Source organism: Erithacus rubecula, assembly GCF_903797595.1.
Source record: "Erithacus rubecula genome assembly, chromosome: 14".
Taxonomy (NCBI): Eukaryota; Metazoa; Chordata; class Aves; order Passeriformes; family Muscicapidae; genus Erithacus; species Erithacus rubecula.
Genome location: NC_136666.1, coordinates 3,638,124 through 3,664,830, shown reverse-complemented (window position 1 = coordinate 3,664,830; position 26,707 = coordinate 3,638,124). Strand labels below are relative to the sequence as shown.

Sequence of the window (26,707 nt, the reverse complement as noted above, 5' to 3'; positions counted from 1 at the left end):
TGGTATTTATTATTATTATATTACAGAACAGCAGCTTCTTATATCACATTCAAATTGCATCTGCTCATAAGACAAAATGGAGCTCAGTCTTGAAAGTGTATTAAAATCCAAAATAGATTTGTAAAAAACAGCTATAGGAAAATAAATAGTTTTACTCTGTGATGCAGTGGCTGCAAGTGCATTTGTGCCTTTTCAAGGTCAGCTAGTTTTCATTAACTACAATATTGGAATATTCCACAATAGCGGAATATTGGAAGTTCGGTATCCTCAAGTTCAAACCAAGACAAACAGGTTGGCTGAGGAACAGCTCATAGTTTTTTGGATTCTCTTTTCCTGTGCAGTTTTAGTGTCTGACAGTTTCCAGTGTGTGCCCATCACATACTAAAGAACCTGAAGAGCACTGAGTAACTGCTTTCAAGACTCAACTTTGTTGCTGACTACCTTGTTTCCATTTTACCACTTAAGACACTGCCAAAAACACCTGTGTGCCCAAGATTCAGATTGGGGGGTGAAGTTGGAACACATCATTTCCATCTAGACCAACATGTACGAGTTATTAATAGATATGATGCAGTGTCAGGGAGGTCACTGTATTAAACTGTATACACATATATATAAAATACATGATCTAGATAATATATAAACTATGGTTGGATATCCTGTGTTTTTATATCAGTTGGGAAATCTGGGTATTGAGTTTACTTAACCAAGAACTACCTGAAGCTGGACTACATAAGACTTATCCCAAGACAAAGGTAATTCCTTCCTGTTTAGACCAAGGCTAGCAAAGCTGATTTGGGAAGTAGCTTTGGGCTGCTGCAATGAAAATGGAGCTGAACGACCCAATTCCTTTGAAATCAGCCAGCAAAGCTTCTGGAAGTTTCTCTGATCAGGTGAAATGAAAGCTGGAACCCTTTCAGTTCCCAGATACCTCCTGTGCCAGAATTCTCCACCGCTGCCTTGTAGCTTTGAGTGACTCCTACTACACCTGACATTCTGCTTGGACTCCCAGCCTGGATCACACCTTGGATCCATACCCAGACTGCCTTCAAAGCTCATGGAAACATCTTGCTGCCTATTCTGTGGTGGGGTCATTGCAGACCAAACACTCTGAGATGTTCACAAAATATTAAATCCAGCTTCAAAATGCAGGCGAACTTAGAAAATCCTGTAGGACAAACTTTCTTGCTCTTTATCCAGCAGATCCCGTGTGACCAGTGATTAGAACATGGCCTCACTAAAACGACTGCAAGATCTTTCTAAATTAATCATTTCCTTTCTACGTTTGCTGCATGTCAAAAATGCAATTTGTTCTTATTCCATATCTTGTGTTTAGACAGTATTGCAGTGGGCATGAAATATTCATAGCTAATCTCTAGTCACTAATTGTCCTAATCTTTAGTGCATTTATTTTACTCGAGTTAGGATTTCTGGAGACAGTGAAGCATCCTACTCTACAGCTGCAGACCAAAATTCAGGACATTTAGGATATTAGATAAATAGGATTTTCCAATAAAAACATACACACCTTCTTGCAATCATTTGAAAATGGCTGGTTATCCAGAACAAGGAAAAGTTCACATATAGAATAGTCATAAACTTATAGGTTTTTATTCAAACTACAGTGTACTAAAAGATATAGGATATGCAGGGATAGGGACACCTTGGGAATTGTGCCCTGCACAGCTTTAGCTGAGAGTACATTTCTCATTGGTATGACATCCTAATTTTCTAATAGATGTGGAAGTCAAAACTGAAATTTCACTGTTGCCCATATAGACATTTGCAATAGTAAATCACTGTAACATGTAAAAAGTGTAGCATTTTTTACCCTTTTAACTGGGCCATGATCTCACTTCAAGGCAAATATTGTGAGCAACAAGGTTGATGGGGGACTGGTTCTTTACTCTTCCAAATAACCAAACTCCCACACATTACTCTTCTAAATTTAGTTGATTTGCACACAAATTTATCACACCTTAACTATCTTAACTTAAATATGAAATAATAGTAATTAATTAAGCAATAAAGTTTCCTTAATCACTTGTCTAGCTGCAGTGCTATAGGAAGAGTGCAGTGTGAGATTTAGCAGCAAGCCCCAAGAGAGAATTCCTCCTTCTAAAGCACTCAGTCACATGAAAAATTAATAAAAAAATAAAAAGAACTGTATCCTTGTTTTCAGGTGTCTGAAATCCCACATCACCAAAGATGACAACATTTAATGAGCAATTAAAGATTCAAGTAGGTGAAGATGCTTCTTGGAACTGTGGGTTCTCTCATCTCTGGTTGATTAATTGCTGAACAAGTAGCTGTGAGCTCAAAGCTCACTAGTGACTAATCCCAAATGTGTGGGTCACAGAAAACCCCCTTTTTAAAACAGAGAAGCTTTGACAGAAGTAATTTCATTTAAATCAGACTCCTGCTCTGACTGATTCAAATTAGGCCTATAAAGGTCATATTAGGGTACAGCTCTAAAGTTTTAGCATAGCAAATAAAATTTTGAATTTCTCCTATAAAAGGGAAGTCTTGCCTTGCTCAAGTCTTTAGAGTTTAAATTAATTTTTCATTCTATTAACATTCAACATAATAGGATACAACGGTCCCCAAGGCATTCTTCATAATACACTTTGTACAGTGGTTTGCAAATGATCTTACTAGTTAATGGAACTATAAAAATTACTTGCACATAAAGGTCAAGAAAAATAAAGATAAGTATATACTTTCTGACACTGTCCTGTTCAACACTCAGCTAAAGGCCCCTGGAGTAAAGAAAACTTGTCCTAATGGAAGGAATATAATTCCTCCCAGTGTAATAGCCCAAGCACTTCAACCTTTGGAATTCCAGACTTTTTATGTCTGCATTTTCCCTCAACCACTTCACTTGAGCAATCCAGCACCTCATTGATCAGTGTATTATTAGCATTCTTGGCATGAGTTTGACATCAGTTTGTAGTTTGATTCAGCCTGGTAATAAAATGACCTACATCAAAGCCCTGCCAAAATACCATCTTTGTCACAATGTGTTTAGCATGAGTTATTTGCCCACATTCAAGGTTACACAGCAACTGCTCCTTATCATGCAATAAAGGCAACAAAAGGGTTCTGTAACAATCCATTTGATGCTTATCACTTACTTTATAATTACAGACTGGGCTTCTTTTAACATATAAGGTCAGTCCTCAGGGAAATAGACCTAAAGATTAAACTCTTTTCCCACCTGGAATGGCTGCACTGAGGAATGGATGTTAGAGAAATGGATTCCTCTAACACTAGTGCTTATTCTTTAATTGTTGCCCAGAATTTGAATTCAGATATGATAAATGGTTTGTCTGTGTCTCCTCTCCACAAAGGTGTGAAGTGGCCAGAGTATTGCAATGAGGAGAAGAGCTCAGTGGAGCAGACTGCAAAATACTTCCACTGCAGTTCCTTCAGCTAAGGGGAAGCACAGGGAGTTCATCCCGGACAAAAGCAGGGATGCAGAGTTGCTCTGTCTTCCTTCATGCTGCATTCCTTTGTATGGATCCAAATTATGATGTTACAGGGTTTAACTTTGTTGTTACGCCCACTGTGACACCCTGCTCATCACATCATCCACCCACTGACTGCTGGCACCCACTGAGTTCCACAATCAGCCTCTTTCCCAGAGGTCAGGGTGCATTTGAGGGTTTCATCCTACAGGAACAAGTATGGAGTGATTAATTTGAAAACTTTCTGTTGTCCAAAATAAAAATATAACCTCTGCATTTATTTCACAAAAGACAGAGTCACAAGCAACCTAATTTGTGCTTGCACTGGAGTGTGGTAACATTCGTGGTGGTCCCTAGAACCTGTGGGAGTTCACAGCTACCGACCCAGCAACTTCCATCTGCCATGTTCCCACTTTGCTGTGCCAGACAAGCAGAATATCTCCAAAAGAAAGAGCAGGGTAATTACAAAGTGTGAAGGACCCAGAGCAGCACAGAAATCAGGCTCTGTGAGCTGAGCTCACTGGCGGCAGCGCGTGCTGCTGGAGAGCCGTGCTGGAGCATTCCGTACACGCCGGAGTTTCCTGGGCTCTGTGGGATTCCTGCCCAGGATCATAGAGCAGCCAGGAGGTGACAGAAAGCATAAATAACTGTAGATACATTATGATAATGGAAAACATTGCTAAATGGAGATATGGATGCTGCTATGAGACACAATGAGAAATTCAGGCACTCGCCTGGAACTGCACAGAATGAACTGGTTTATTTGGAATGCACACATGGCACAAGGTCATTGCCTCAAAATATCTGTTCTCTGTCTTACCTCTGCCAGGTTTTCTTCACTATACACTGATCTTGCCCAAACTCCGACCAATTTCATTTTTTTTCTGTGAACCATTGATAAACCTGCATTATTTCTTTTATGCTGTTGGTATTTTAACTCCAAATTATTTAACCAATTCACCCCATGTTGATGAACTAAAAAAAGCAGATATTTAATGGAAAAAGTGATGTTTTCCTTCAATTTTAATATGTGTCCCTGAAATAATTTGGACCATTTTAGTCCATTCCTCCATTCCCTCATTCCACTTTTAGGGTAAAGAATGATTTTGTCAGGTGAAATAGCTGTTATCCCATGGCCAGTGGTTTCAGATAATGCAGAGAGGTCAAAGTAGATGAAAAAAAATGAAAAATATTCTCCTCATCCGCTAGGATTCTTTTCACTCAGGGGCTCTCTGGTGCTTCCATCTTAATGTACTGGCCTGGGTCCAGCTTGTGCTGAGTCTACAATATCAGCTTCATTAGATAAGCCTGTAGTCAGCTTTTGGCTGGATTCTCTTTGCCTGTGCTCAGGAAAGGGAGGTTTGATAGCACAAGAAAGATGACTACAGCTAATGAATCCAGGTAGGTTTTCCTCATTCTAAGATTATTGCTTATTTGTGGAATGGATGATTTCCTCCCTAAATCACTGACTTTCCATCAGGAATCAAGCTGATTTGATGGTTTTCTGGATAATTGCTTCAATGAAGTGGGATTATAGCTCTTTGCATTGCTTAATGTCTATTTCTGTGGTCATCACTCAGGATACATCCATTAATTTATCACCTTGGAAAGCACTTTCATGCAAGGTTTAGCAACTTCCAAAGATGAAGAGATCTCAAAGGCTGCTCAGGCTTTGAGGAATTTATTGTTTCAGTGCATGGCAACCCTTCTTTTTCATCTTCCCATGAAAGTACCAGTGAAAAACACAAACCCAAGGAGATCAATGTGAGCAAAGGAAAGACGAGACTGATGCAGAGCAGATAACATCAGTGGGTCACAAGATCAGCTCCTTTTCCTGTAGGTGCAATTCTAGCACTTATTTTGCAGATTTGGAATTAGACACTCTGCATCAATGCAATCAGAACAGAATCAATGCTCTTTTTGTTGTCTGAGACAGGGGGATCTCTGACCATTGCCTCAGTGAGGTATTGATCTGTTCCGGGTTGTGTTATCCTCAGTCTTGACACCCGGCCAAAGCTCAGGGATTAGGCCAGACATGACTTGTGAATGTCTGAAATAAAAGAACTCTGGAGATCCATTTGAGGGTTTTGTCTTTTCCCAAGAGCAGAATCTGACACATGTCAATGTCATCACTGACAAAAGATCAGTAAATCCCTGTATCCATTTGCTGGGACATGAAGATTTGTTAACAAGCATAAACTCCATGGTAGTTTTTTACCCTTTCTGTTGGTGAGTAAATGGCAGCCTGGGGTTCTGATGACTATTGAGGTGAACACAGAGCCTTCCACATTCTTGAGTGTCCCAGGCTCGTGGCATGGACCAGTTTAGGGATCCTGGAATAATTCCAGCCAGATCTAATTGCTTCAGACTCCAAGAGCCCTTCAGGAGGAATGCTCACAGTTTATTGTCACTTGAGGAGCTGGCAGTGATGAGAACCTCCTTCAGTCCATGCTGCAATCTGTTGCTTTAGGCCTTATTCTAGGGAGTGAATAGGAAAGTAAACTGTGCCAGGGGAAGGGCAGGGTAGGGAAGAGACTGTCACTTGTTCTGTGTGCCCCGAGGTGGAGCACAGCTTGGAATCCCAGTCTGGCTGTTTCTGAGGAACAGCTGAGCTGGAGCAGCACATCTCTGAGATAGGAATAGCATCACATCACTGACCATAAAATAGTGACAGTGACAGAGAAGTTTAGAGCCTGCAAAAGGAGAGGTCGGGGAAATCACACATTTAACAGAGTCTTTGTGGCATTTTGATGCCCCATTGGTTTCATCTGCTCTGGTGGAGAGAGGGAATGGGAGATAGCACTCACCATTTAGTGCTGTCTGAGAGAGAGCTGCAGAGCAATCTTCTCATAGCAGCAAATGTCAGAGAGCATGACTGGGGTCAGGAAGCTGAACTCTGTTGTACCTTTGGCTATTTTAATAACAAGTGCAGGAGTTGAAGGCACAAAAAGGGATGGTGGAAAGGCATTGAGGGACTCTGAGCACTTGAGTGCATCTGCCCTGCAAAGTGGACAGGTTACAGGGCTGGGTAAGAGCAGCATTGATCTCAGTCTGGAGATAAAGTTCAGCTGCAGACAACAGAATGGGTACAAAGGCAGGTGGGGGTTAAGTGACGAAGGAGGCAAATCCTGCAAGAAGACAATGTCTGATCCAAACAGCTCCTGACTAAATCACACCTCAGACCAAAGTCAGAGACATCCACACAGGGAGTCCTGCTCAGCCCCAGGGCTCCAGAGGAATAAGGACACACCAGAGCCTGGGCTTGATCATGGGGCAGAGAGAAATTCCTTCTTCTGGTAAAATCCAGACCCTCTAAGGTGAGTCACACTCTCATATCCCTTACCAGTTGTTGGGGGTTACGATATTTCTTTTTTTTTTCTTTCTCTCATGGAATTTTGTCCCATCTGTTGCTAAGAGACAATAACGACCAATATTTAAGAGAATTGAAAGAAATGGCCAAAGTGGGAAAAGGATGCAGCTGGCTCTCTTACCTGGAGGGTTTTCTCTGTGGAAGGGCAGAGATACCGCTGAGATTTTGAGCTGGGGGAAGGGGCTGGGTGTAGCTCCTCACTCTCTCACTGTTGGCATCGAAGGGGAGACAGGCTGTGATCGATGTGGGGAGAATTCACCACCACTGCCAGGCTCCATCTCCTGCTGTCTGCTCCTACCGAGTGAAGGTCTGCTTGTGGGAGCAGCCATTGTACTGGAACCTTATTAACACTCTAGCTCACTAAAAAAAGGACCCTCACCATTCACTTGGGTGCCTCAGGGACAACCCCGAGACCCTGAGCTCTTTCTGCCTCCAGAGAAGCCTCTCCTGGCCGTGCTCAGGCGCTGGGCCGCCACTGCCCAGGCCCTCCATTTCTGAGCCACTGCTCCGGGTTTTTCACTACGCTGCCTGCTGGACACCCCACAGTTCCTGCTACAGCAGAGTTTCTGCTACATTTCCTTAGCTACTCTGGGCTCTGCTCTTCCCTGCCCTCCCAGGCGCCGCTCCGAGGTTCCTGCGGCGGCCCCTTTCGCTATCACCACATGAGGGAGAAACGCAGCCGAGCCCTGCGTCACAGCGCCCCCTGCTGGCCTGGGGGACTCCACGCAGCCCTGCCCGGCCGGGGGCCAGCAGCGCCTCCTGTGGCTGTGAGTGGAACTGCACCGCAGGGCTGACAAGGGTCCCTGGGTTTCTCTTCTGTTTTAATGTTCTGTTTTCTGTTTGTTTGCTTTGTTATACATACTCAGAAGCCACTGTTATTCCTTTTCCCACATCTTTGCCTGAAAGCCCTGTAATTTCAAAGTTATAATAATTCAGAGTGAAAGGGGTCAGGTTCTCTGTTCCAAGGGAGGTTCCTGCCTTGCTTGGCAGACACTGGGCCTTCAAACCAAGACACAGCTTTAAGGTTCAGTCTTTCCCATTGCCTTCACAGTAAGTGAACTGGAACCCAAAGAGAGCTCATCAGAGATCAGCTAAATATTGATGGTTGCTGATCCTTTGAGGCCTGCAACCGATCTTACAATTTTCTGTCATTGCTTTAAGTAGAAATAATCATTGTGTTCTGCCATGTAGAGAGGAAAGAGTTACAGTGAGGTCAATTCTGCTGATCAATGTTCTAATACAATATTTTTCTGTGGGACAATTTCAACATTTAGCATTTTCTGGTAAATGATTTCCCATTGCCTCACTCAGGGTTCAAAACAATCATTAGCACTAGTTCCAACTGTTAATGAGGTTAAGGGAGATCCTGGATCAGCAGAGCAGGATCTGTGACCCTGGAAAGCTTTTCCTCTTCTGTGTCCTCTGTCTACTGCTTCCATTGTGGTAAATTGACCAACTCTTCGCAGCAATTTGTAGGAAATACATTTTCACTTGTTAATTTTCCACTGGAACTTGATTCATCCAACCGATAAACTTAATTTGTCTGCAAATTGTGCTCTGTGTAGCACCCTCAGAAAGAGCAGCACTATCTTTTTCTAAGCAAGGCAGAAATATTAACATTTACTCTTGGCATGGTCCTTCATTCTCACAGTACACAGCCTAGGAGACCTCACTCCAAAAAAACCACTCCAAAAAAATGCAGTCAAATAGGTTTTGCCTGCAGGAAGCTCCAGGTTTTTTGAGGACAGAAGTGCCAAAACCAGTGAAAGTTATCCCCAGTCATTCCATTCTTAGTTTCATGGGATTTCTTTCTTGTTGCCTGAGGAAATTTAATTCTTGAGGGAATAGAGGAGGAGCTTGTACTGAAGATCCCTGGTCCTTCCAGCTTTCCTGCCAATCTGTGGAGCAGCAGCCAAACCTATCAGAAGAAGTAAAGCATAACCTGGTCTATCAAACAACCTGTGGAGGCAGGGGGCACCAAGCCACACCCACACAGAAGCAGGAATGCCCGTTCTCCATTCCTGGGTAATTTTGCCTGATATCTGAGCTCTCCTGGGAGTTGTGCTGGAATGGAAAATGAGCTGCCTGTTGTGAAATACAGAGCTGCAAATCAGATAAAGGTGGTAAATCACAAACATTTCCCCCATAGAAAGACTGGAGGAACACACTGTGCCCTGCAGGTGAGGAAGGTGAAAAGGAAATGGCAGATGAAACTCAACTGCTGGAAGACATTTCCATCCTCACTACAGAAACCCCACCAGTACAGTACCACTGCTTTGCTTCACAGCCACCTCTGCTTTCCTGCTGTGACTGTAGCAATCCAAGAGACCAGGGATTTACAGGGTCCAACACTGGCTGAGGAGCTGTTTGATTTAAACAGTGAGACATGAAGCACATGGGAAAATGTCAAAGAAAATGAGCCATTATCAGAAAAAAACCCTCACACATATATAATTGGAAGCATTTATATCTGGAAATCACCTCAAAATCACAGCACTTGAACATTTTGCTACAGGTTACCCACTCAGGGCATTGAGTGAATTTCTTTGTGTACAAATTCCATCAGCCTGTGATATGTTTATTTTTAAATCTGGTAGCCTTGCTTCATGTCCGTAGCTCTCTGATTACTGACTTGCCCTGAATTGTGGGTCGCATGCCAAGAAAATTCTATTTTCTGACAGCAAATGACACAGCTCCACTGCTGATTGATTTTCATAGGTACAGAGTGTGTGCTGTGTGTTACAGTGAGGATGGAGGCATCAAAATGTTCTTCCTAAAAGATCAAAAGTAGATGGATGAAGGCATCTGGACTGCATGACACTTCTGGCTGTCTTTGCTAGGCAATGCAACACTTAATAAAACCAAATTACACAGATGTTCCCAGAAAACTTCTGGTCCTGTAGCAAATTGAATAAACTATCAATTTTTCAAATAAAATCTTTCTTCGTTCTTTTTCCAAAATTTATCAAGTCAATCTAGCAACAATCGTTTCTTTGTTTCTCACCAGAACAGGATGAATATGGACATATTTCTAAAGGCAAACCTGTCCTTGAGGCCAGGCCCAAGCCCCAGAGGGCCAACATATCTCAGATTTCATTTCAAACTAAGGCCCACAATGCAAGTGAAGGTGACCCTGCTGAAATCAAGGACAGACTGTGCTCTGTTTGAAGATCATGCTCGTGTATAAGCTGCACTACCGTTCCTGGGGATGGAATATTTAAATGCAGACTCCTTTCACTTTTCTCACATTTCAAAAGGAATCACAGCAATGTGTTTCACAGTAGCTTTCTGAAAAGAACTGCAAAAAAGACAACATAGGAAACTTTTAATGTAATGGCAGAGGCTGATTCTCATCTCAAGTCAGTTGTTTCAACTTCCTGTCACCAACTGCAGAAGTTCAGCTGATTTAGGATCAAGCCAAATTTTGGGATGTTGAATGTCCAGAGAAACTTTCCATTAATGATACTCAGTAAAATGCACTTTCCAATTCCTGGGATTCACAATGTGGCCTGGAGATAGCAGATGGGAGCTGGAAACAAAAGCTTTTCCCTACATTATCAGAAACTACTGAAGAGGCCTATCATTTATAATAAGGTAAATATGGCATAGCATTGGAAGTAGCTGGTCAAAAGGTAATTTTAGATGTTTATAGCAATGCTTTTAAAAGGAATTCTACTTAAACTGGACATTTGTCAAAACATGGTACCCATGAATGCAGGTGTGGTGACACCAGATCCAAGATCCAGAGATACCAGAGAGCTGCTTCAGCAGAGCTCTTGTGCACAGCACATTTCTTTACCAGTCTCCTTATAATGTGTTTCACACACTTTTTTTTTTATTTTTAATCATAAAAGTATTTCTTTATTTTACTCAATTTACATATTTACAGTGTAAGCTCTAGGAAGCAAGGCCATCTTCTAGTTTTGCACATGGATTTCTAGACATCACAGTAATAAAAGTAAATCATAGCATTCAGAAGGGAAAAATCTTGATAAAAAGAAGAAAATATTTGGAGTTAGGTAGATTGATTAAATACTTCCTCTTGACTTACTGCATCAGAGAAAGTGAGGTTTCCAAAAGTGAATACCTGTGTTAAAAATACTGAGCTTAAGATAAACTGTTCCAGAACGTTTTGTGATGAAATCTGCAATGGACTGAAGTTGCATGAAAAGTCTCCCTTGGGAGCCTTAAAACCCCTCTATTAAAATGGAAAGTAAGTGCAGCACCACACAATGTGAAGGGGAATGCTGTAATCCTGACAGAGAGAGGAACTGGGAATGTCTGTAGACACAGTTCCAAGCACACCAGGTTCTCAAGGACAGCTCCATGGCTGCTTAGAAGAGGCCAGTCTCTGATTAGCTTTTTGACATCTAATTATTCCCCTTCCCTGTACTAAGTATCAAGTGTTAGCAGATGCTTTTCCAGCCGACATCATCTTCTATCCCTCAGAACAATTAGGGAACCAGAAATGAAAACTGATTTGCCAACTGACTCTATTGCAAACATAAAATTTCCATAGTGTGTGCTCTGGGCACCTTTAGGTCTTGCCTATTACCTATTGTGCCTTCCCACACTCTTTTGTTTCCCTCTTCCCATGAAGAATTTCAGTTCACTATCAGCAACTTCAACTGCCAGAGGGCAGGGATAGGTGGGATTTTGGGAAGGAATTGTTCCCTGTGAGGGTGGGAGGCCCTGGTACAGTTGCCCAGAGAAGTTGTGACTACCCCTGGATCCCTGGAAGTGTCCAAGGCCAGGCAGGACACTGGGGTTTGGAGCAACCTGGGATAATGGAGGATGTCCCTGCCTGTGGCAGAGGTGGAATGGGATGGGATTTAAGGTCCCTTCCAACCCAAAGCATTCCAGGGTTCCATTAAGTTACTCTGCAGATCATTTATTACTGTGGGATGTTAACACCACTCAGAAATGGTGCACAGCCACAGTTCTCACCCAAGGTGATGGAAATTGCAGCACTCACCCTGTTTGATATCCAGGCTCCTGCAAAAAGCTGTAGGTTCAATAGGAAGAAATTACTTCTTTTCCAGTCTCAGAGTGATTTTCTGCACAATTTGGCATCTTAATATTTTTACTCTTAGGTCTAAATGATTTATGCTTCAGAGTTGTGAGTATTTTATATTTTAACATAAGTGATTGCTTTCTACAAATTTTCAAGACTTCTTCCATAACAGCACTGTCAGTTTGCATTAAGCTGCAGAGTAACAGTCATTTGTTTTTGGGGTTTTTTTAATAGTCTCCATCAGAAATGGATGCCGTTGCAAAAATCTGTGGAATAATGTATTTTACTTTATCCTACTCTAAGATGTGGAATACATGGCACAAAACCCAAAGTTAATTGGGAACAAAGGGAATGACAACTTCTTTAAATTCCCACCCAGCAAACCCATTCTCAGGAATTACCCAGCATTTGAGAAACCAATATTAATAAACACAAGTAGATTAATAGAATCATACAATCACAGAAGCTCAGAGCTGGAAAGGACCCACAAGGATCATTGAATTCCAGCTCCTGGCCCTGCACAGGATCACACCATGTGCCTGGAATGGTATTTCTTGTGTCAGGCTCACGTGGTATTCCCTGTGTGAATGCCATTGGTATTGTTCAGAGGCAGTGTTAAAAGGATGGAATAATTACAGACAGGCGTTCCAAAGGTTCACATAAAAGAAATGCACATTATGCACAGGAAGATGCTGAAAGCACTGTATGCTCTGGGCCAAATTCCATCTGCCAAATGCTTCCAGCCACTCTCATTCCTGTGCTAGAGGAGATGGGGAGTAGCTGAGCTGTAAGTAAGTGGACCCAGGTAGCCAAATGCCTCCTCCTGCTTGCCCAGGTTGCCGTATTTAGGGCATCTATGGCTGTTGCTATAAAAGGCTGTGAGAGCAGAGGGTGGCAGGAGCAAGGCCCACAAAGCCCAGACAACTGCCAGCACCAGCTCCTTCCCAATGTTCTGAACAGAGACCAAAACACTTGAAAAGAGTGGTTCACTCCAGCTCCCAAAGTGCTCCCCTGCCACTACTGAAACTAAGAGGTGGAAAGACAAAGAAAAAACACAAGGAGATCTCCTGAGGATCACACCAATGAGTGTTTTATCATCTGCAGCATGGCTGGCTGGGATGGGGTTAACTCCTCTCAGCCTGGATCATGCTGTAGTCTGGGCTGGTGACCAAACCAACGCTGACCATGCTGACATTTCAGCTACTGCTGACCTGTGCTGGCACAGCACTCAGGCTTTCTCTGCTCCTCAGGATCATTCACACTTATCTTGTCCCAATCCACAAGTTCTTTCTTTGACTCTTTTTTCCTCTTCTCCCATCCCATTGGACAAAGAGAATGGGAGCGGCTGCAGGGATCATTGAGGGAGGAGGTACTGGGTTAACCCACACCCCTGCTATGTTACCATGTGTTATCATATGTTATCACAAGTTATTGTGTGTTATCATATATTATTCATATGTTATCACATGTCAGAATATGTCAGAATGTGTTAGTAATGTATTGTTACATGTTAGCAGGTGTTACTCATTTTATCACATTATCATTCCATTGTAGCACTTCAGCCATCCTTGCAGCGTCAGTGATTCAGTTTTATTTACATTTTCAGTCTATAAGACGCCTAGAAAGGAGGAAGGGATTCCTGGCACTGATACCTGCAGGAGGTTGCAGTAGGTTTTTTTGTAGGCAATAAGGAATCTGCCTGGTAATGGTCCCCCACATCTGGCTGGTGGCTTCTCAGACATCCAGATTACTTGTGGGGAAACCTGCTCAAGGAAGGTCACAGCCAGAGGAATACAGAAAGGAAGCAGAAAGAGATGCTATCTCAGATTTTGTATCTACATCATGAGCACTTTTTAAAGGCCATCTAGATTTAGGTAATTTCTTTTCCTCTCTCTACTTTTCCTTCCTTTTCTTCTAGGCTTTAAAACTTCTCCAGAGCACAAGAGAAATCTATTAATGGGAGAAAGATGTAAAGGAGAGATCAGGAAAACAACTTGTGGGTTGGAACAAGCTGACCTTTAAGATATTTTCCAACCCAAACCATTCTATTATTCCAATTTCAATTTCAAACCTGTTCCATTTCACACATTTGTCTTTTTCTGACCCTATTGATTTCCATGAGTTAACCTGGCTCATCACATGCCTGGACTACTCATGAACTGCAAACTGTTTTGGGGGGGAAAATCTTCTAGAATTTTGTGCTTTCATAATTCCACAAACAGCAAGTGCTCTGAATGCACACACCCTCATTCATCCCTGGGATGCACAGGACTCTGTTTTTATTCTGTGCAAGTGAATGGACCCCAGCACACAGGGGAGGATTGGGATACAAACCATTATGGAATAGCCCTGGTGCCTCCAGGCCATGCAGGATCAGTGCACAGAACCCCTCTGAGGTGCATCCCAGCAGCAGCAGGATTTGAAAGGGCTTCCAGACACATCCTGCTGGATCTGTGCTGATTGAGAGCAGCTGGGGACCAGCCTGACTTTGCTAAAAGAGGGCAAATTAATGGACTAAACTTTGCATGGCTCTTTCTTTGAACTCAACAATGAATCACATCTATGGTTCTTGTGCTTTTTTCTGCTCCTGCCGAAGCTCCCAGCCATCCAGGCCATTAGCATGAGCACCATGACGAGTTCTGGATCCAGTGCCTCCTTCTGTGTCTGCAATCCCAGAGTGCTTTTATACTGATCCAACAGAGACTGCCTAAAACAGCCAGAAAAGCTTTTTCTGCTACACTAGCAACAGTCTAAATCTTTTTCCAACCATAATGCCTGCATAATTTTTCCTCTGATATTTATTAAGCCCCTTGAGACATTATATAGCTTCAGCATTCCCTCCTTTTTAACTTTCTGCTATTTTCATTCCTTTATATGAGCATTTTGTTTCTCCTCCTTCTCCTGCACTGCTTCCAGAAGCCCTTCCCTTATTTCACTACTGCTCCCCACCAGCATCTTTGCAAATCCCTCAGAATCCAGAGGCTGAGTGCAGACATAAAATGATGTATGGGAGATGAGGAGTGACCTTTCCACCTTCCCATCCAGGGGATGTATCCAGTGTCTTTGGGCTAAACAGCCACCCACTGGCTTCACCTGTGTCACCAGCTGAATTGAGCTGCTTTTAGGGCTGGTGTCCCTCTGCCCTTACCCTCCTGTGTGCCAAGAACAAGCACATGCCCATTTCTTCTCAGTTGCCCTTCAGATGGGAACAAAGGATTCAAATCTTTTTCCCTATGTTCTTCACTGGAAAAAGATGTATGGAGTAATCTCCAATGCATATAAAGGGAGAAATTTCAAATGTCTCCTACTGTCATTTCAATTCTATAATTAATAACTATATTCAGAAAGGCCTTCCACACCATTTTCTCGCTGTCACACATCCCAAATCAGACAGAGAAAAAGAATGTCCCCTGATAGGAAGTATCTATGTCCTGCTATAGCATTTCCCCTAATTTAGGTTGCATTATTGATGTACAGAACTCTGTACTTGAATAATGTAACAGTAAGGCTCTCACAGAAAGCACCAGCACTGGCTTTAATGTGTGTCTATAAAGATAAGAAAAACGTATTTTAAAAGTCCAGCAGCTTTCAAACAATATATTTTCAAGTTACAGGAATGCTCAGCACAAGGAATTTAAAATTGAGGTGAGAAGGGGGGGCAACATTTCTTCTAAAATGGTAATGAGCTACTGCCTTAAAAAGTGAAAAAAATCAACAAATCTGATGTATGAACAAACATTATGAATATTCAGGAAATGTAAGCCGCTGATTCAACGTTTTCTAGGAGTGTCCAACTTTTGCACTGATCACACAAGCCATTCTTTTTCTTCTCATCATGAGCACACTTGACTGTGGTGTCGGTGTGCTGCTGGAACATATGCGTGGAATTGCAGGGATTGTAATTCATCCAGATGGCAGGAAGCTCTGGAATTGTTACTCCTATGCTACAGATGTTTAACAATCCAACCATATGGCTCCAATAAGGCAGCCTTGTCAAAGAAAACAAAAACTGCACTAGACACAGAGCCCTGTAAATGGGAATGCAGTCCTGAGGTGGGAATGTTCATATGGCTGCACTATAAATGCACACATCACATCAGGAAGTTGGTGTGGCTATTGCAATTACAGAATTTATGAAACATTATTTAAACTCCTGAAAACAATCAGGCCTCATATTTGCATAATTTCCCCAGGTTAGCTAGTAAAAGAACATTCCTCATTTGTTTTTGAAATTCATTAAGGCCATCAAACAAAGGTGAGTTGGAAAGCTGGGCAAATAAATGCTTGTGAATACAATAATGTCCCCAGACTCTAGCCTGAGGGAAATACCACTGTAGGTAAAAACTAAGATTCAACCAGTGAGACCAACAATTTCTGTAGAACAAAATTTGTCAAAGCCAGGGAGCCCTGCTGATGTTTGTGACAATTGTAATGTGGAAAGCTGAATGCTGAGAAACAATCTGAGATCAATAATATCTTGGCCAAGAAAGGAAAGCACCATGAAATGGTCCATCCATAACTCTACTGAATTTTGGCAGGTTTGAAAGACAGATAAATGGCAGCAAATCAGATTGTTAAATCACTAATCCTGTCATTATTACATCCTGTCACATTGCATAGATTTAGACATTAGAAAAAGAGTATAAGGTAGGAGAGTGAAGAAAACACTTAAAAGCTCAACTGAATCTGCGGAGAAAAGGTGAATTCCCAAATTTTTGTTTCATGGTTGGTGCTTTTCTGCCCAGAAGTCAGCTGGCAGTAGCTGTGGCTCAGAGTCCCATCTGCCTTCCCTCTGATGTCAGGTCTCTGACCCTTTGTTCTCCACAAGAAGTGTCTCCTCTGTACAAATCTGTTGTGCAAGAATAAGATTAAAATGGACAGACTGAACAAAGCATTGGTCTCTCAGACAAAAATGCATCCATTTAGCACACAGGGCATCTTTCCACCTGACATATTCTTAAAGAGAACTATTCAATTACCATCTCCTCACAGGCTAAAGAGCACAAAAGAGCCATGTAATATTCTTTTTCTCTTTTTTTTTTTTTGGAACAGCAAAGTATTCAGAGCTGCTTTATCTACCACAGATACTAATCTAGGCAATATAATTTTAAAACATCCTTACAAAAACCTTGAAGGACAGTTGAACCCTGTGGTTGTTTAAAAAAAGATTTTCTGCAGTTTATGCATTTGCTCTGCCAAAAGCTTACCTTAGCATACAAAGTACAGTAAATCATAGCTGCTCTGATTTACTGCCCAGACTGTGCTGTTTGTTTTCAGGGACAGCTCAGGGAAAAGCTCTGTCAAGTGTAAGAACATTCAGAGAAGGAGAATCGTTTTGCAAAGCTCCCACAATGGTAACAACATTTCTAAGATATCAGTGAAGGGAAAAAAATACAGATGTGCATTTGCAACATTTTTCAGGGGGGATTTTTTGAATACCACTGCAACCCCAAAATATTTCAAGCCCTTTGGAGGCACAAAGACAATTTCATACTCCAGAACTGTTTAGCCTAAGTATTAATGAACTGGCTAGTATAATTCACCAGGCAACCAGTTAAATTATTGGCCTTGGTGTCTGAATTCCCCATTTTATGGGGTATCAGCATATACAGATGCCAAAAAGGCAAAGAAGACACCAGAGAAGTGGCAGAGCAAGAAGCTCTGGATCAACATTAGTTAGAACTGAGGGTAGATTTTATTAGACTTGATCTATTTAGTAAGCCCCAACAGGAGGACAAAGATAAAACCATATATCTGACATCCTTTTAAAAGTTAGTAAATGAGAAGGGAAAAGATCAAAACAGTAGCTGAAAGCCTTCACTTCTGCTTTAAAATCCAAGAAACAGTCATTAACAGAGATTTAAACTCAGCCCTCTCTAGTCTAAACATGTCACTGTTAATTACAAAGCTATTTAACTTTTGCAAGAAACAAAGACTGCTATTAATGAAAGAAGAACCAATTAGCCTTTAATCTACACACTGTTTTTTAATCAAACTTTCTTTTGATCATCAGACTCACTGCAGGATGTATCCCTCCTCCCCATGTTGTAGTGGCTTCCATGATTGTTAATGGAATGGATTTTAAAGGGCTGGCTGAGCAGGGAGAATCCTCTCTGCAGGGCTGGAGCTTCCCTCCCTTCCTGCCAGGGACAGCTCAGGAAAGTGGAATTTTGTGTTCTGACCACTCCTGGGGAAGCTGTCTTTAGAGGAGTAGCACTGAATGGGACTAGAGGAATGTGGGACAGGAGTACTGGACAACCTTGTTAGGAAGCAGCAAAAAAAAAATATCAGTTTGAAGAGAAGTAAGAAATGGGATGGAAAAAGGCAAAAGCAGAGAAGTGCCTCCAGGAATGAAAATGGAATTCACTGCTGGCTGCAAAGAATGATGAATGAGAGAATTTGCTTGTTGGCACAGGAATATATTGTGGAAAAAAAGAGAACAAAACAAAACAAAACAAATGGGATCAGGGCTTGATGTGTTACAAACAAAAGGAGTGACACGAAAAGGATCCCATTAGCAAAATATTGTGCCTCCAAACTGTTCCTTGAGGGCTCAGAGAATTTCAAGGAGGTTTTCTGTTTGGTTTTGGGTTTGGTTTTTTTTTGTTTTGTTTTGTTTTTCTGTATGGCTACTTGTAGTAGCAAAATAATAAGTCCAAGCATCTGGAATCCATCATGATGGAGAAGTTCTTCCCTGACATCATTTCCCTCTCGGCTGCTGTTGCTGCTCTGATATCCAGGAAGGACGGAGAGCAGATGTCCCTGAGCACACACCAGGCTGATAATGAAATCCAAGAACCTGACTCCTGCACATGTAAACAGCAAGAGAGTGTAACTATTATCTGCTCTGTGTCAAACACAGGGCTCTTGGTCTGACCAGATACCTGCTGCCTGCTCTGCATTAGCAACATTTCAGTGTATGCTGCTCTTTCTCCACCACAGAAAGATAAAATTTGCCTGGCAGCAGCAGAACACTAAGTATAAATACTAACAAAAAAAAAGCTTTCAAAACAAATGTTAATATCCTAAAAGAATCAGAAAGTCTGGAGAGATTTATTGTTGTGACAGTATGACAATTAAAAAAAAATTAAAAATAAAAAAATCAATAGATTGCAGGGAGAAAAGTGATAATAAATATGCTCTGTGCCAGACAGAATTCTGAGTCATGAAATTCAGGACTGTAATAAAAAGTATGTGGAACAACTGCTGACATGGTATTGACACCTGAGATATTTGAAGGGAGGGACACACTTACCATAGGAAGAATTCCAGCAAAGACAATATGTTGCAATAAATGTTTTTCAGGACTTGACTAACAGCATTTTGCACTTCAAAAGATCAAATTATTACACTTTCTGTAAAATAATTCTAATGCTTTATCTCAAAGGGCTGGTGATTTTTCACAGTCCAAACCCCTTTAATGTAACTGTTTGGCGTAAAGGTCGTTGAAAATGAGATCAGGGTCCATTCATAGTTTTCAACTGCTCATGTATTACAATAGGAGTCCAGCACAGGAACTCAGATAAAAACATCAACAGAGCTAAAAAGAAATAGCTGTAAAGCACAGTGCCAAGACATTTGAAGTTAGCTGGATAATTGCATAACTTTCATATTTATTCCATGGCATTACAAACCTGTTAATAAAATTTGGATCTCATGGTGATCAAAAACTCTTTGTGTTTTTCTTGTGTCATAATCTCATGACACAAGAGCTAGAAAAGAGATCCCACCTCCACTCTCCTTTTGAGCACATGCAGAACACTCAGAAAACTACAATATTGAAACATATGACACTAAGGTACAGGGTATTTTTAATTAACAAAGCTCTTAGGCATTGCTGAAAGATCCATTTTGATTTTTGTCCCCCCTCACATTGACCGAAAACACTCCAGAGCTCCGTATTTATTTATACAGTGCAGCTGGGAGAAAGTTCTTCTGACATTTGAGAAGCTTTAAAAAGTTACGTTGTTGACAGGAACCATTGTGGAAAAAAATAAGATTTTAACTCATTTAACTCTTGAAGTAAGAACTTTCAAAGGTAAGAGGCAGAAACTTTACACTGTTGCTTAAATTAAGTGGTAGTTTATTCCTGAGTGTTCTCAGTTCCCCTAATTCCTTATCATTGGTGTATACTTGCATTAATTACTCCCCAAAGGAAGCTCTGATTCAAGAAGGCACTAAGAAACTTCATTAACTCCCTCCCCAAAGACTTCAGCCAAATTTTCCCTACTTACTCAAGATGCACATACCTGAAACACCCCAAAATATTCTGTACCCACAATTCTGCCTGCGATCAGCACCAGCTGAAAGCTCTGAAACACAGTCCTAATGCAACACATCTTAAATTTCCCTCCAGCTGCTCCAAACCCCCCTTGGAGCTGTGCCACGTGGCACGGGTACCTACGGATGCAGTAGTCCCCGCTCTCGTAGTAGCCGGGGCAGCACTGGGAACGCCGCCGGTACATGGTGCGCAGCCCCCTGCGGTACGCGGTCTTGTAGCTGATCCTGCACCACGAGACACAAAACCATTGCAAATCAATGCCTCCTGCTGCAATAATATTTGTGTTAAATTATAGCAAGGGTAGCATTCAATAATTATTTTTAAATGCGTGAAAGGTTTTTGATAATAAAAGCCGCAATAAGGAAGGAATCAATACTTGTTTTGAAGTTTGAAATATGACTTGTGTTACAAACACAGTGCTCGTGACAGGCACTGGAGCTCTTCCTGGGGCAGCTGCTGTCTTAAAACACTTTCCCAGCCCTGCTGCAAGGGCAAGGAGTTTCTTGAAGAATAAATGATTTATTTTTACACATCAGCAAGGTCAGCTCTCATCAGTGGAAGGAACAGAGACCTCTGCAGAGTCCACTGTGTCAGCTGCTACACAAAACCTTACCACAGTGGCACCTGCTCTCAATACACAACTTGAGAAATTAACCCCAAGTGATTTGCTCCTGCTGAATTACCCCTCCAAGGCACTCATACCTTGCAAAGTGTCATCATAGTCCCAGTTCAGTATTTCTGTGGTGTTTTCCCCACCACAGAAATTAAAAGGTGTTTAGCATTCTGAAGCATTCCTACATTTATTCATAGCATTAGCAAGGATACCCCATTAGAAAGGTAATATTTAACTGCATATTTAACAGCAAACAGTTCAAAACAGCTTTGCTAGTTTATGGAAATTACCTCAATTGAACAAAATCTATTGTCCCTCATGTTAGATAAACTGATCGAATTTACTCTGCTGCATTCCAATCTATAGAATATTCCAGAAAGCTCTGCAGCTCTGTTCACTTCAAAACATTGTAATGCAGGAGTTGAAAACCAAGTGCCACTGTCCCACTGGGATGGTGCTGAACAGCCAACTTGCAACTGAATGCATGAGAGTTGAGATACAAATTGGCTTCTAAAACCCCCTTGAAATATTGTGAATATTAGTGGATATTTATTAGGATACTTTGGAAGCAGAATGAATATAACAGCAAAATCCTGCAGCCTAGGAAAATTTAACTCTTTGGTACAAGTTTTCATTCAGTACTAGAAATAGACCCATCTTCATTTTACCTGATCTTCAGTGCAGATTTGGGTGCAGTAATTCTAACATAGATCCATGTCTGTCTTAGGCAGATCCATGTTTATCACTAACCTTCAAATGCCTGATTATTCACAATTTAGGAGGTGCATGGACTTCCTTTTACAAATCTGGACATGCACCCATCACATGGAAAAGAGAGTTGGTCATGTCTGGTCAGGGAATAAACACTTCCAATCCCATGGCAGGGTCAATGGAAAGATACATTATCCTGGATGGCCCTATGAGGGACTGAATATCACTTATCTCACTCAAACTTCAGGCATAAATCTCTGTGTTTCTATTCAATGCCCTGGAATTCTAAGCCCCCTGTCCTAAAACACATCTTTGTGTACACATCTATATTGAAGCACCACAAATATTTGGATAAACAAGAGGGGTATGAGGAATGAAAAGGCAGGAGGAAACTCAGGTTTCTGAGGATTAGCTCTTACCTGTGCCTGGTGCACTTGAACCAGTTGAGGATGTCTGTGCATCGTGTGTAATAGATCTGGTCAAAGGGATGAGCGTAGGATTCCTGCACGGTCACGGCGTAGCTGCCAGTGGAAAAGGAAGGAGGTCAGAGGCTGAAAATGGAAAGCTGCAGTTTCCTGTATCTGATGCTCATGGTACTCCAGTATGAAACATATTTACATCAAGAATCTAGACCCCTTCCTGAAAAGTTTGGAAGTGCTTAATGACTGATGTAGGCATAGGGATATCGCTGTGAGCAATAAACCATTCTCTTTTAGAAAAAAAACAAATATTACTAAAATTCATGGAAATTTAGAAGGTGAAAAGTGATTGCCTATGGACAAAACCAAAGAAATTTGATGAGAAATCACAGAGCTCCAACAATAGCAAGAACTGAGCAATCTTCCCAAAACACCACTTAGCCATGCAAGAGGTTTCATGTTCATTATTGTTTGGGCCTCTCATGTGATACAGAAACCCAAATCTCATGCTGGGGTGAGTCCCAGCAGGTGTGTGCACTGCCCAAGGGACTCCTCTCTCAGGTTCTGATCTGGACACAGGCCCCACTTTATCAGATCTACAATAACTTTGGACAACAATGCACAAATCACCCTAGGCAGGTCAAGACCCAGGAGTTAGATCCTCTAGGTCACTCGTTATATCGATTGTCTTAATTCTGCAGCCGATTTCCCTCTCATCAGCAGGACTGCAGATGTGGTTAAGCCCTGGGAAATTGCACCCACAAGGCAATACCAAGGTATTTGCTTGGAGGGGCTGACTGGCTTGAAATCGAAGACTGGGCTGTTCCTGCCCTGCTTGTCATGTCCCTTCTAGACAATCCAAGGTTCCCCTGGATGCTGCTTTGCCCTCTGTCACTGTTTGCTGGGTTTGGCAATAATGTTTTTACTTCTGCTAATGCCAAAATATAAAATATTTACATTGCTCATTATTAATGTAAGACAGTAACACTTGCAAATCTCAATTATTATTTTACGATCCCGTTTATTATCCAGCAATAGGCCCTAACAATCTTTTCCCTTTGATTTATTAACATCTAACTAACAAAGTCATCCTGGTCAGTACAACCAATCAATTTTGGTATTTAATTTTTGTTTCTCCTTGATTGGGTCTCTAGGTTGCTGACTTTCTTCAGACAAAATCAATATTTTATTCCTGTGCTCTGAATGCACTTCCAGCAAGCAGACTGCAAAAATCCTTTTCCTGTACAATCTTGCTTTGCACTTGGATTATCTACAAAGAGTTAATTCTGTAATTAAGACCTCAAAATATAGTCATTAAATATGATTCTATTTTTACCTTTGTTAAGGGGTGTATTTTGCTGAAGTGTACAGCAATTCAGATTCGTGTGGAATTGAACCAGAGAGCAGAACTGGAAATTTAGCAAGTTAAACTGAGAAGTACAGGACCTTTAGCCTCTGCAAACAGTCCCTGCATGAGCGTGAACCCCATCAAAGGCTGTGGGTTTCTCTGTACTCACAGGAACTGGCCTGCTCAGATCCACTTTTAGGACCAGGACACTGGAACAATAGAGAGAACAAGAAATCCCAGGGCCTTTCATGTTCAGTGCTTTCGTTCAGTCTTTGATGCCGACACGAATTTGGCAGGAAGAGCCCCAAAGTTCAGTCCAGACAAAAACAGCCTGGATGTTGCAGCAGGAAGGGCTTCAAACTTTCTTGCTGGACAACAAGCAGAAGAAAGCAGGACAGAACAAGGCAAACATTTCTGTGGGTCTCTCCATGATAAATGTGAACACTTCAGTGTACTCCTGTCGCTCAGACTCTGGGGAGCTTCCCAAAGGGCACAGGGGGAATGTGCTCAATAGCTGCAGCCTTAGAACCAATTCCTTGGAATGATCCAAACTCTCCAAGGCACTCAGAAGTACTATTTCTGCAAAGCAAATCTGTGCTCTTTTCCTGAGGTGTGGTGGTATTTAGCAAATTATAGCTCTCAGCATGCCTTCTAAATGTAAAAATCTGAAATGGATGGTAAAAAAATAAAAATTGGCAGGTCACACATTACCTTTCCCAGTGGCTACAAACATTTGGATCATCTGGATTTAGGGACAGAGTAGTTTTGAGCAGAAAAGTCAGAATAAGCCCTCTCAGAATCCACTGGAACAGCACGTGTGCCCCCATTGTTGTATCTAGATAAAGAGAAGAAAGTAGAGCCATTAAAGACAATTTTGAAGAAAATATCCTTCTAGGCCTTTTCCTCCTTACTTTTGTGCAAATCCAAATACTGTGGAGCTATTCAGAAACTCAAATACTTGAAAAAGCAATCAACTAAACAGTAAAATGCTTAAAAGTTCAAATCCATTCTAAAAGGAATTTATACATTTAAACCTAATAAAAGCAATGAATTTGATGATTAAGCCACCCAAGATATTGATGGTCCCAATGATTCTTCCAAAGAACATTTCTGATACTGATTATTTTTATGACAAGCTGTCTGTACTGACAAATAAATCACTGAGGTATTAAAGCAATCTATTCTTCCATCAACCTACAGGCAAGTAGGAGAATACCCAAATGCCCCCTTTGATTTATTTAAATGGGGTTTACAGGTGTCAATATGGGCTGGATGTGAGACTCGTGCTTATTGCATGATGGAAGGAAAATCAATGCACTCCTCAAGCCTTGGATGGGGAACCACTGAGAAATACAGAGGTCAGTGCATTGGGGCACATTACACAAAACACTGGACATGAAATAAAAATCTTTGCATTGAAGCTGGAAAGAGGTTGTACAAAATTCACTGGGTGTGGTCTCTTCATCACCTTCCTGTTCATCTATTAAATGTACTGACTTACACCTGCTTTGGGCTTTAAAACCAAAGTTGTGGTGTTGGCCCACAAGTCTTTATTTGGACCAGTCAAAAATTTAAAATAGATAGAAAATAAACTTGCTTTTTTATGTAACAGAATTAAGGGTGTTAATCTGTAAAACATTAAGTCAGGAAAAAGTATTTTTAAATAACCATTTCAGGCATTTACACGGACACATAATTCACCATTCAAATCAGAAGTCCTAGAAATTATTCCTGGCAACAAGATTGCCCTAAAAATAAATTGGATCTTCATATGATCATCAAAAAAAACACATGGCTCATTGCCTCAGGGTCCAGAACAGCAAAGGGATGTTAAGAGGTTTCCTCTGCAGGGCCCTGATATACAGCCCAGCATAAAGAAGCCATCACAAAGCAAAATGAAGAGCCAGGAAAAGTGCTCAGAAATTACCTCTGACCCAAAGCCTTCTTAGCCACTTCAAGGACACCCATTGCCTTTAGTGGATACAAGTCAAAATCCCAATGGGAGCAATAGCTCATCTTTTAAATTATTCCTAGAGCACTGCTAAACCCAAAGATAGGTCTTAAGCCATGTAAGTCATATTAATGTTAATTAACATGATTTAATGCTAATGTTCCTCATGAAATGGCTTTAAGTCAAGGAGTGACCATTTTTTACCTGTGGGCTTTTCCAAAGTCCCACAGCAACAATGCAAAAGCTTAGTCTGGAAATCCAGAGGGCTGAGGAGGCAAGGATGTATTTATGGAAAAGCCACTGCCTATCCTTGTCCTGGGCACTGCTTCTCCATGGAGGAAAAAAAGGGGGCTGAGCTGCCAAAAGTCCCAATGTTCAAACAGTCAGAGCTGTGGGAGAGCAGACCAGACCATTCCCTGGGCACAGCATGGACAATGGATGAGAACAAGCCAAGGATGAGGCTCCACAAACTGGCAGCCCTTTGACACAAATCCCTCCCAAAAATGCCTTTAGCTGTGGCACTGGGCAGCACTACAATAATGCTAAAGCACAAGGGACAAGGATTTCCTGGCACTGTATTTCCAGGTTGTCATTTACCCTCCTTCTTCATCCTCTGCACCTTTGGTACAGGGCAGGGCTGAGCCAATGGGGCTGAAGGGAAGCTCCTTTCTGATGGGCAGGTGTGGGCAAAGCAGGAGCAGGGCAAACATGCTCCAGGAAATGCAAATCTTCAGAGAGGGCTTAAATCTAACCACAGTTCTCTGCTCAGTTTATTAACTTCTGGAGAGCATCAACAGCCTGGATCTGTGCTACATTAATTACAGACAGAAAGGCAGCCTGACTTTAAATCAGTAATTCATTGCTTGCATTTGCTTTCCATCAGTTATCAGAAACTGAAAGGTAAATAATAATTAATTCAAGGTAGAAATCAAACTCCTTCCCCACTCCAATTTCTTCTCCTTTGGTACCAACTGAAGCCAGTGCCCTTGAGTTCAGGAGAAAGAAAACTTTCAAGAAAGATTTGCTTAGAATACACCAGATGCTAAGAAAAAGGCTCGTAAGATCACTCATTCTTGCTGAAAATTACCCATTCTTTATATTGGATTTTATATATCCTTTATATTGAAGTACTCTCTACAAAATAAAAATAAATGAGAATAGACCCCTGCTGCCTCACTCACTCTAAAGAGAATGAGGTCCAAAGTAGCCTCATATTTGAATTCTGTAGTTCTCAGAGACCTCAATTTGTTCTTAAGAAAATGATGCCCCAGTTTAGTTTTTAAACCAAGTCAGAAAATTATTTATAAGCCCTAATAGCACCCAGAATATTTTTTGCAGTGTATTAGAAAGAGGTTCTAAATTGTTTTCTAAACTTTTAATGCTAATGGTGGTATTATCTGTTTGTGAGGGAGCTGCTTTGTGTCATTAATTTCCTAACTTATAAGTCAGATTGAAGATCAGAACCATCCAACTCCCCAAATCCAGCAGAACCTCATTCATCTCAAGTGTCTCTTTTTGTAACTCAAATGAAAT

The 26,707-nt window shown here is 41.5% G+C and overlaps 1 protein-coding gene across 11 annotated transcripts in view; it reads right to left on the bottom strand.

The window, feature by feature from the left end:
• MEGF11 (multiple EGF like domains 11) overlaps positions 1-26,707 on the bottom strand; it is a 266,626-nt gene that overhangs the window by 166,577 nt on the left and 73,342 nt on the right. For all 11 annotated transcript variants that reach the window (XR_013775891.1, XM_079318187.1, XM_079318184.1 and 8 more), the window contains 3 exons: positions 23,935-24,058; positions 21,876-21,977; positions 20,256-20,356 (listed from right to left, as the gene is read on the bottom strand). Coding sequence is in view for 10 of the 11 variants with exons in the window: in XM_079318187.1 (XP_079174313.1) it covers positions 20,256-20,356; positions 21,876-21,977; positions 23,935-24,050 (319 nt within the window). In the remaining variant the exon portion in view is untranslated. The remainder of the gene's footprint in view (positions 1-20,255; positions 20,357-21,875; positions 21,978-23,934; positions 24,059-26,707) is intronic.